General features: G+C 47.7%; 2 protein-coding genes across 9 annotated transcripts in view; one reads left to right on the top strand and one right to left on the bottom strand.

The window, feature by feature from the left end:
* Positions 1-256: 256 nt before the first annotated feature.
* Positions 257-3,384, bottom strand: LOC106858913 (uncharacterized). Of its 4 annotated transcripts, XR_015805348.1 has the most exons (4): positions 3,267-3,382; positions 2,652-2,816; positions 2,165-2,267; positions 257-439 (listed from the first exon to the last, which is right to left on the bottom strand). XR_015805348.1 is itself a non-coding variant. In XM_088169708.1 (2 exons), exons 1-2 carry the CDS (start codon positions 3,195-3,197, stop codon positions 306-308), a joined length of 438 nt encoding a protein of 145 aa, XP_088025834.1. In that variant the 5' UTR covers positions 3,198-3,249; the 3' UTR covers positions 257-305. The 4 variants fall into 4 exon arrangements, 1 of the variants encoding a protein (XP_088025834.1); XR_015805347.1 differs by having other exon boundaries at positions 1,914-2,816; positions 3,267-3,384; XR_001403798.2 differs by lacking the exon at positions 2,165-2,267 and having other exon boundaries at positions 3,267-3,380.
* Positions 3,385-3,469: 85 nt separating this feature from the next.
* Positions 3,470-10,771, top strand: part of RREB1 (ras responsive element binding protein 1) — a 121,475-nt gene continuing 114,173 nt past the window's right edge. For 2 of the 5 annotated variants that reach the window (XM_088169681.1, XM_088169674.1), the window contains exon 1: positions 4,102-4,468. Coding sequence is in view for 2 of the 5 variants with exons in the window: in XM_088169686.1 (XP_088025812.1) it covers positions 3,664-3,703 (40 nt within the window). In the remaining 3 variants the exon portion in view is untranslated. Of the gene's footprint in view, positions 3,704-4,101; positions 4,469-10,771 lie in introns of those variants that run through there. The other 3 variants (XM_088169669.1, XM_088169686.1, XM_014885837.2) reach the window with 3 other exon arrangements.

The following is a 10,771-nucleotide window of genomic DNA, read 5'->3' as shown; positions in this document are numbered from 1 at the left end:
CCTTTAACTTCTCTCTTAATGATAATGTTAGCTTTAGTCTCTGTGCTTTAAGACATACTCAAGTTGTGGCCTTCATATAAGCTATACATCCTGTTTTTCTTCTCTCCTTGAATTACCTTTAATCAGCATCTCTGACATTTGAATTGTGGGTGGGGGCCGAGTTGTCCTTTTCTTGGGACCACAGCAGGTGGCTTTTGTCACCAACATTGCTGTGTCACCCAGTGGTGTCAATGAGTTTGATAACATTCTAAACACCTCCACAAAACTATTGTTTTTATTTCTGCTATTGTTCATTGTATTTAGCATCACTGTGAAGGATCAGAGAGGTGTGTGAGGGTTACATAGAAGCTTGAGAGTCTTTTTGCTCCTTCGTGTGGTCTACGATCACTGTGGGTATTCATGTCCCAATATCCAGGAAGTATAGAAAATATGGATAGTCCTAGGAGAAAAAAAAGAATTATTGTTTATCTTGTCATAGAGTGGTCAGAGGAGATGAGATAAACCACAGTTACGCAAACGGTAAAAAGTGCAGAGTGAAGAGGATACCTGTATCATATAAGTCATGTAGTAACATTTTGGGAGAGTCATTCATAAAAGTGGGGTTTATTAGACAGAAATTACCTCTACCTTCTCCTTCACTGTAATAAGTAATTTAAAAAAGGAACCAGTCGCTCAAAACTTCACATTCAGTACTAGACCAGAGTGGTTTTTTACCTCTCTGATGCATTATAAAAATTTAAATGACAGAAGGCTGAAAAACTGAATTATTTCATTTCTCTTGCCCACCAATAGCTCAGAATTAGAATAAATTCCTTAACTGTTAAAGGACGTACGACTTTTTACTATTTAATAAATGCTAGTAGTTAATGGAGGTTTTAAGTTATTACATAATTTTTTTTCATTGTCGGGGTTTTGGGGTTTGTTTTTTGGTTTGGTTTTTTTTTTAATTTTTAGTATTAATGTAACACAGTATGTACTGGTTCATCCTTCATTCCATCTTTCTGAAAGAATAAGGAGAAATGCTATAAAAAACTATCTGTTTATTTTCTCCGAACACTAAAATAATGATTTTTTTGCAATTTGAGTTTTACATGTCCACCTTTCTAGAGCAGATTTCAGATACTGAATTGAGAAACACTTGTTACTTTATTCCATCTATCTGCTTGCTAAATATCCCACATCAAAGGGCTCTTAAGCACCTCCAAGTTTAAAAAATACATTGAGGATGGGAATCTTAAGGTAGTCCAAAATGCCTCCAAGACTATTCTAGAAATATTAGGTAGAGGTCAATGAGACATGCATTGCTAACCTCCAAATATGATTACCCATACAGGAATTTTCACCAGTTTCAATTGCAGCCATTTGTGTAAATAAATTGCTGTGCAAACCAGGCCCAGTCTCCGTGAGTTTGTAAGTGTGCCATGAAGGCTTAAATCACAGCAGTCTTCCAATGTAAATAGAAAGCTTCAAGGGCTGAGCCTCAGATGGATAAACTGCTCAGGTTTTTGATTAATTGGATGCCTGACCACAAGAGATACTGAAGATGCAAGCTGGCTGTAAAGCTGCTGAACCTAACAGCAGTTCTGCCACTGCAGGTTGGCAGGTACAATGGGAACAGAGATGAAAAGGTTAAAGACACTTTGCTAGCAGTTTATTTTTAATGACTTCCCTTTACTGGTTTTTGGTTAAATGAGAACCTTAGAACAATGAGAATGTGCCTTCTCCTGTTTGTTGCTAATATTGTGGGATTAACTATGATATCTCTCCTGTGTCAGTCAGCAACTCCGCTTGGATAGCACTGCACAGAACTCAGTACAGAACACAGGTGACAAAAATGCAGCCTGCAGAAACCACCACAACAAACATACACAGGTTAAAGCTGCAGTTTCATGTTCTGAATACACGTGTGCTACCTTTCGGTTTTGCAGTTGTGGTGTTTCCAAGTTCCAGTTCATCAGACCTGCAGGTGTTTTATTTAGGAGTGCAGAAGGGAAGAGGTTTATTCCTGATATGAATCACAGCTCATGTCTTTGAGACAGGACCTGTGTATTCCTGACTTGTATGTCGTTATCTAGTATTTGAAAAAATGGTGCAGATGAAGTTAATCATGACATCTTACATGCAAGACTGTGAAAAGAGTCAGTTGAGGGCTTATACCACATACCTGGAATTTAGCCTTCTTTTCCATGTGAATCCCTTTTCAATCAGGAGATATGATACCATGTAGGCTGGCACAAGCCTTTTGCCTAGAGGCCATGACTTGATTTCTTGAAAAAACAGGCAGAGACTCCAGGTTCAATCTCACCAATAACAGCTTTAAAAGGCCTAGCTTTAGTAGCTCCAGATATAGTGCAAAGAACCATTTCCTTAAAGGTAAACTGGTTCCTCCTATACTCGTTAGGCACTCCTCCGAAGCAGTGTTGGTTTACTTTTCTTTTTTTCCCATCGAGCTTTCAGGCTGGAGTATTGCCAGGTATTTTGTTTTTATGTACTGTTCCTATTTGTCACACAACTCTAGACCGACACTGGCTTTACAGAGTGAAATCCTCACCACTCTGAACACCTCTCCATCACTTGTTGAGTCTCCTACACCTTTGCACTTCTACTGCAGGGGAAGTGAAGGGAAAGATGGTGCCGTGCAGTGTAACTACCTGTACATGCAAGCAACTGCATCTCGCCTTTGATTAGACAGAGCATTTGCACCTCCTGTTCCTGTGCTGATGTTCACGATCCTGTTAAATTTAACGTGTCCTTTAGGTCTGGATGGATGACTGACCCCTGCAGGGACCCAAATCGCGCAAGGGGACGAAAAGTTTCTGAGGAAACAAACACACACAACCAGGAGCTGACTCCTGCCCGCGGAGCAGCGGGCTGCTGCGTGCGGCCGCTGTACCTGGTGAGGCACCGGGCTGGGAGGCGGAGGAGGATGCACAGACATTTCCACGGCAGCGCAGAGCCCCGGTGAATTCCTTAAAGCCGGCGGCGCAGCACGGCCACCGGCGGCTGCGGATGCGCTCCAGCCCGGACCCGGGAGAGGGGCCGGGCTGCCGGGGGACACGCACGCCGGGCCGGGAGCGCGGCCGGCCAGGCCCGCCCGGGAGAGCCCCGCGGGCGCGGCCGCCGGGGCAGCGGGAGGGCGCGGGGCGCCGCGTGGCACCTGGCCGCCCCCCCGCTCCCCCCGCGCCTGCCCCGGGCATCCCGCTGCTGCGCTGCCGGGCGGAGAAGGGAGGGACGGAGGAAGGGTGGGGGGGGAAAGTTGTGCTCACTCCTCTCCTTGGAGGCGCCCCTCCCTCCCCGCGACGAGGGCGAGTTAGAGATGCTATTTGCAACAGGCTGCTGCTGCTGCTGCCGCGGTAGCGCGTCCCCGGGAGAGGAGCCGGAGCGACACGTGATGTGTCTCCTTATCAGGGTGCGCGGGGCAGCGCGGGGGCGGGCAGGGGGCGGGGGCGCCCGCGGAGCGCGGCGCGGCGGGGTCCCTAACCGTGCCCATCTCTCCCCTCCAGGGAGGCGCGGAGGACGGGAAGTTAGAGCGGAGTTGATGAACTTTGCACATCCACAGAAACGCCATTTTGATTCCTTTTTCCGGAACAAGTTTGCGGCTCCCTCCCGTGCGCGCTCCCCCCGGCGCGCCCCCGCGCCCCCCCGGCGGCCCATCCTCCCGGCATGTCGCGGCGCAAGCAGCCCAGCCCCAGCAAAGTCCGGCGTAAGTACCGCGGGGCTGCCCGGCCACCGCGCTCCCTCACAAAGGACAGGAGCGTGCCTTAACTTCGGAGGGATCTATTTTTTTTTTTTCCTCTTCTTTCTTTTTCTTAAGGGGGGTGCAGAAAGAAAGATGAGGAAAAATAAATTTCGGGGAGGGGGCAGGCGCGGGGGTGAGGACGTTGCAGCGTGTCGGCTGGTCGTGCGACTTATTTAAAAAATGAAATGCTTGTTAGAGGGGAGGAAAAAGTTTCCTTTTAAAAAAAAAAAAAAGGAGGAAAAAAGTTTGGCTGGCAGCGGTGGAGATGATGATGAGTTCGTGCAGCCTCCCTCTTCCCTTCCCCCGCTCCTCCCTCTCCTCTCCTCCCTCTCCGGCTCCTGTTTTTTTTTTTTTTTTTTTTTTTTTCCTTCCCTGTTGCAGACTTTCTACCAACCAGCGGCACCAGCCGCGGCGTTTTGCCTTCAGGACCTGATGCTCATCCATATTAAACCGTCTGAGCTCAGGAATCCGGCCAGATCATCCCCCCCCTCCTGCTGCAAAGTTTATTTTTAACCAGCCACCGCCACAATTTGGATGGGGCTGCGAGGAAGCAACATCTTCTAGCCCGGCTCGCCCCCGTCTCCCGAGCTCGCCTTTTAACTTTTCCTTCGGGCTTATTTTCCTGCCGGCGGTGGCGGTGGGTCCCGCGGCGGCCGCTGCCCGCTGTTCCCGGCTGGGAGGGCCGCGCCGGAGCTGGGAAGTTGGGATGAAGGCGCCCCTTCTCCGCAGGTAGAGCCGGCTTGCGCCGCGCATCTCTCGCTGACTTTCCGCTCCCCCGGCAGGGCCGGACGGCCGCGCCTGCCTTTCCTCGGCACCCTGGTACCTCTCTCCTCTCTTCTCTACCCTTCTTCCTTACTTTATTTGATTTTTTTCGCCTTTCCTCCACTTTCTCCACCCGCCCCCCCGCCTTCCTCCCCCCCGTCCCGGTAGGGACGTGCGTGTCCTTTCCCCTCCCGGCCTGCGCGGCGGGGGCGGGGGGAGCCGTGCCCGGGGAGGGCGGGGGGCGCTGCCCCCCGTGGGTCCCCCCCGTCCCGCTGCCTTTGTGCGGTGCCAGGAACACATCCCTACGCGGCGGGGCCAGCGGCGGGCAGGGACGCCTGGGCGGCGTCACCACTACAGGAAGGAGCCGGGCAGCATCCGAAGCTGAGGAGGGGTGTCCGGGCCCTTGCCCCCTTCAGCCCCATCTTGGCGTGGTGGGGGAGCGGCGAGGCAGAAGTGACCCCGGTCCCGCAGTGGCGGTGTCTGAGGTGAAAACAAAGTTTGGGGCGGCGCGGCTGCCGCCCCCCCGGCGGTGCCCGGTGCGGATGGGAGCCGGCCGAGCCCCGTCTCTGGGCGACTGCTCTCCCTCCCCATCGCCGTTGCTACGGGCCGGACACCCCCGGCGGCGCCGCGGGGGCCGCGCTGAGGATGCGAGGCAGCTCCTCCTGCCCAGTTCGTAGCACTCGGGCTCGGCATCCCCCCGCCCCATCCGCCCAGGGTGAGGGGGCGCGGGGGTCGCGGGCCGAGCCGGGCCGGGCGGGGAGAGGGACGCGCCGAGATGCTGCAACTTTTTTTTTTTTTTTTTTTTTTTTTTCACCAGAGGAGGGAGGGCGGTGGATTGAACTTTGTCATGTCGCAGATAAGTTTCCTTTGGCTTCTTCTCCCCGCACTTCTTCCCCGCCTCCCTCCGCACGCACTCCTGGGTTTCTTCTTTTTCTTTTTTCGTTTTTAAATAATTTTCCCCCTTGCACCTCTCGGCTGCGATGTCTTCGCCTGCTCGGCATCCTCTCGGGGTTGCGCAGAAGGAGGAGAGCGCTTCTCCTGGCTCAGCACATTTCCCTGCTCGGGCCGCTGTGCTCGGCTGCGCACCCCGCGGAGGCCCGGGCGCCTCCGTGCCCCGCCGCCCTCCCACGGCCGCGCCGCCCTGTCCGGCCCGCAGCTGATGCTCTGGTCCTGCTCGCCGAGGAGCCAGCATCCTGCCCGGGAGCCACCGGGCTTATTGCTGGAGGGAAGGCGGGGGGTGGGGGTGGTGATACCAACCATTCAGTTTTAATCCCAACTCCCTCTTTCGTCTGTTTTCTCTTGGAGATAAGATCAAGTGTATTTACTTATTTGAGAAAGTAAACATCTAGTTCAGTGTGATTTGGGGGCAGTGGTCTAGGAGAGACAGTGAGTGCAGTGGATGTTTCCTACCATTCCAACATCCAGCCCCTTGCCTTGGAAAAGAAATTGCTTACTAGCAACAGGAGCAGTTGCTGAATAACGCCGTGTTGTCACCCCTACAGTGCACAGTAGACAGCTGTTATGATGGCTGAAGTTTTTTCGTTGAGGTCGGTCGTTTTGACACAAGCACTGAGTTTTGTTACCGCAGTTCCTGTTTTCCACAGGGTCAGCGTGCGTGAAAGGGATGCAGTGACTCAGGGTCAGGCCAGCCATATTTGTTTTAGGTTTTAATTTTCTCTTTGAAGACTTAAGGGTATATAGTCTTTTCTTGGTGTGCCTGCATAATGCCGATTAGCCTTAACTGGAGTTGGGTACATCCAGGAAAGAATAGGCCCTTTTGTTTGTTAGAAACCCAGAAACAGCATGAATCCATCATCCAATCAATCAGAGTACCAGGGCTCTCCCTCACCTGCCGGCAGGGACGCATCCAGTCTCTCATGCTGCAGGGCAGCTGTTCCTGACCGAGTGTGGCCTCTTTTGCTCCCTCACCTTCCTCCTTCTGGCATCTGTATTTGCAACTGAATTCATGTAGTTGGAAAAACATCATCCTTTAAGTGCAATTGAGTAAACTTTTATTCTCCTTTCATTTCACAGCTTCTAGTTGTTAAATTGTTGTTTGTCTATCAGAAGTGACTGTATACACATTTCTTTGGAGAACTAACAATGCTAAAGAAAAAAAATATATATATTTGGCTTATATAGCAGGCTGTTGACTGGTTTTGGTTGGGTTTTTTTTCCCCCCACATGGAATCTGAGTGTTTGAAGCTTCACTTGCAGATTTCAGTGTAATGAAGCATCTTACTCTGACTTAGTTCACTCAGGTTGTGATCCCATTCTTAACTCTTTACAGTATTCAGTGATCCTCTGACAAAATGGCTTTTCTTTTTGATTGAGGATTGGGAAGTAACTTCAAGTTTCAAAACTGGGAAAACTGAATCTCTTCATTACCTGTCAGTAGTATGTGTGATCTCTTTTGGTACCAAAGATAAGTGCGGTGTTTCCCAAAGTGTACAAACATTTACCTCTGTAGTGCTTTCCTCACTCCTTAAGGATATCACTTTGCCTATGTTGAAGTAACACTACAGTCATAACAGTAGCTTGACTTTAGTCTGTGAAACTTTCTTCTTAAACAGAAAAGGTTTGAATTCTCTCAGTTGGATTTGCTTTCTCATTTAAATTAAAATTGGTGATGCACTTACACTGTATAGATTAAAAACATATAGATAAATCCCTTTGGTTATATTCATTATCCCTTGTAAAAGTAGGTGGTGCTTAGAAGGTCATAGGATAAGTGTTGCTAAGCAGCTAAACAGAAGGATGCTAAAATTAACCTGAGTGTTTTTGAAAAGGATTCACTTTTTAAGTTGCAGTAATTTTTAATTGGCTTAAAATACACCTTTTGCTAGTAAGACACCAGAAAAAAAATTGCTTAGATGCATAAGTAAAGCTTTCCAGGGTACTGTGTCAAATCTTCAAATTACCTACATACAGGAGTAATTCTACCTTCCCCCAGTATGCCTAAATTTTATTAACATCGGGCCCTCCATTTGTGCCCTTTGTAAATGTCCTTCCAGGGTTATCTGTTGCTCCAGGAGCATCTGATGTATGTTGGATAGCAGCCTGTAGGGACAGTCTTGGGAAAAAAGAAACTGCAGAAGTTCCCCAGGAACAGGCAGAAAACAAGTAAATCCTGTTAGTCTGAAATCTATGCATGTGTGTAAAAAGCCCCTTTTAACTTTTTGATGAATGATGCCTGAGTTTGGAAATCTCTGTTTTAGGTGTACACTCTTAAAACATGTGAAATCATGTCTTCCTCTTTCAGCACGATAAAGGTTGTTTTGAAATGAGTGTATTATTGGACCGTGTTACTAGACCAGTTTGTGACGGCTGCCTTGTTGGTGTGGTAGCTTCTTTCTTAGGAGGTAATTGTCTGTAGAGGAAGATGGCAGTGCTGCTTTTTATTCTCCTGAAGGTAGTGAGAATGCTTGTTGCTCTCTGTCTTCTGCCTCCTTTCTGAATTTGAGCAAGATGGACAGTCATAGGGTTACAGCTTTAAAATATACCTTTTCAGCAGCATTCTACAACTTGGAAAAGGGCCAGAAACTGCTTCATGTTCTTTTGAGAACAGCTTTATCGCGGATGGAGTGCTCAGGTACCCTGCAGCTTTGCTGGAAAGTCTTTTAAGGAGCAGATGTAAACTTTGAGGGTGAGAAGGAATTGCCTTCTGAGACAGTGCAACAGCTTTTTTCTTGCTCTGGGGTTGGAGGTTTAACTTGACTAGTTGTTGTTCAGCAGTCAAAGCAGATTTTCTCTGGGGAGGCATATGAGGAATCCTTTCTCTGCGTGCATTGTTTTATTTTGTTTGCTTGTTTGTTGCTTTCTTTTTAATACCCTACATAAACCAGCACCTGTGGGAGCTGTGGCTTCCCCCTCTCCCCCACACACATTTAGAATAATCTTTACAGGCAGTGATTTCAAAGGCAGGACTTGGGTATTTTTGGGAATGTCACTCTCTGGTGATACACTGAAAAGTTAAGGTATTTGTATGGAGCCAGCATGGGCTTGAAACTTGCAGAGCTTTGCCAGGCCAGGTTTGGCTATCAGCGTTTGATTACAAATGAACATAGGTGAGGTTGGCTGAGGTGGGAAGTGCTGGCTCTGTTCTGGGGTACTTCTGAACAGGAATTGCAGGAGCATTGACTCTTTGTTCTTCTTTGGTGCAAGAAATCTGATGATGGCTTATCTTTGATGTCTGCCAGTGATGTTTTTCCCACCTGAAGGTGTTCCCTCCACCTCACCCTATACCACTCTGTTTTGAATAGCAACACTTGAGGGCCAGTGACTTAAAAGAGTACAAACTTCTGAGGCAGCAGTACCACAGCATCTCACCCTCCTTCCTTCAGCATTTTACTTGGAGTAGGGTGACAGAACTTATTTAGAGCTTGTGCTAATGCTTTATTATGAAATGTTGAAAGTAGAAATAATTGCCAGCTGGGGCATATGCTCTGGGCTCCTGTTGGGTGGCTTGTTCATGTTGTGGTGGAAAAGGGTCAGAACAAGGAAAAGGGCCTGGACAAAAGGGAGAAGAGTCAGTGGGATACTTGTCTTGTGGCTGTGCTGGTATGAAACCTGTTAGAGCAGCCTCTTGCAGTCAGAGAGGAATCGTCCTGATGTCACTGAGCAACGCCTGGACCTGTGCTTCCTTTAGAAACAACACAGGCCTTCAAGTGTATCCTGCTCTTTTTTTTTTTTTTTCCCTAATAATATTTCAGCCTTCAGGTTGGCCAGCCTAGCAATCAATAAAGGTGGTTGCCTTTGACTAGGTGCTTTACAAAAATACATAGTTGATGGGTGGTGACTGTTTATTCAGAGTGATTCAACTAAGTAAGGCTAAGGGAATCTGAATACCTCTTTAAAGATGTAGAGAGAGGCAGCTGTTTCAACAGCAGGATTCATCTGCGGAGTCCCAGTCATCCACAGAGGTGTTACAGCAAGGGAAAAGAAAAACTGTCAAAATCCCCCAGGGCATTGTTAGGCTTCTGAGCTAAAACAGGTATTCCAAGGACCATTAGAGAGGGAGGCCTTTCAGGCCTTGATGACCTCTCCTGTCTCCTTTGCAGGCCTTCCAGCAGAAGCATGTGGAATGCAACTTTCAAATTCGTTTTCCTGCAGCTAAACTTCCTGAGTAAAAATGCTTTTTGTTTTATCTTATTTACTTGTATAATATCAGAGCTTCGAGAGATCCTTTTCCTTTTGACGAAGACATCCCCACATACTGCTGTCTTAAATTTCTTTGAAGATCCATTTGCACAAGGGATGTTATTTGTGTGAGGCTCTGAAAAAGTGTGGGAAAGATGCTTGCACACAACGTCCAAGTGACTTCCCAGTGTAATTTCTGTCCGCTTTGAAAAATGGAATTTAGACTTTCAAGTCACTCTGGATAAAAAACGTGTTAAGCATCTTGGAAATTTTCTGTGCTGATGTACCAAGTGACTTGTTAATTTGGTTCTAAAAGAGAAAGATATTTTACGATTAATAGTGGAATTGCCAGCCTCTCATACATGTAGAACTTCTCCACTTGGCATCTCCTGGTAGATACTTTAACAGGTGTTAGCATGTGCTTTCTTGAAACAGCACAAATGTACCCGTAGGTGTTTTAGGAATGGGGGCTTGCATCATCTGTCCTTTGAAAATGGAGGATGATCAGCCTTTGACAAACTTTTTTTAGTTAATTTAGGTATGTGCTTCCTGTCTGAGGATGAGAGGAACAAAATGTTCACATTGAAGTGTAGCTGTCCTTTGCTTTTATTGTGTGTGATTAGCTGGCTTTAACTGGAGCCCTTATTAGTGCTGTTTCATACAGCAGGTGATGTCAATGTTAAGGTGTATCGGTACCTGGGAGTGCTTTGCTCAGAGCTCTTGCATCACAGCAGTAAATTCCACTGCTGTGTTCAGGCTGGACTTCTTCACACTGGTAACATTAGAGTTTGGACAAGGGAGAGCTGCTTTGGATTTTGCACCAATACACAGCACTACTTCCTTGTTAATTTGGACCACTCTCATTTTTGGGTACGGGAAAGAGCCTAGTTTAAGTTCCTGTTTTTGCTACACAAAGTGTATTTTCTTCATTAAATTAAGTTCATCACATCTCATTGCTCTTTGTGTTTTGAGAACATGAGAAAAAGCTAAGTCTTTTTCTGATGTTGATGCAGTTGCCAGTGTATTGAGGAAATACACCGGGTGTCAGTGGTGTCTTGTGCATGTGCTCACCTGCTTCATCCCCTCCTTCTCCCAAAAAGCATTGAGGTATCCTGAATTGGTCTTCAGCTG

Source organism: Sturnus vulgaris, chromosome 1 (genome assembly GCF_052056855.1).
Source record: "Sturnus vulgaris isolate bStuVul1 chromosome 1, bStuVul1.hap1, whole genome shotgun sequence".
Taxonomy (NCBI): Eukaryota; Metazoa; Chordata; class Aves; order Passeriformes; family Sturnidae; genus Sturnus; species Sturnus vulgaris.
This window is presented reverse-complemented; position numbering and strand designations above follow the sequence as displayed.

What these genes read in the sequence shown, in the direction of transcription:
- LOC106858913 (XM_088169708.1), bottom strand. Translation starts at nt 3,197, where the DNA reads ATGCCCGGGGCAGGCGCGGGGGGAGCGGGGGGGCGGCCAGGTGCCACG. An exon ending in CCAGCCCGGTGCCTCACCAG is followed by an intron (nt 440 to 2,893) that starts GTACAGCGGCCG and finishes TTTTTCTCCTAG; the next exon opens with GACTATCCATATTTTCTATA.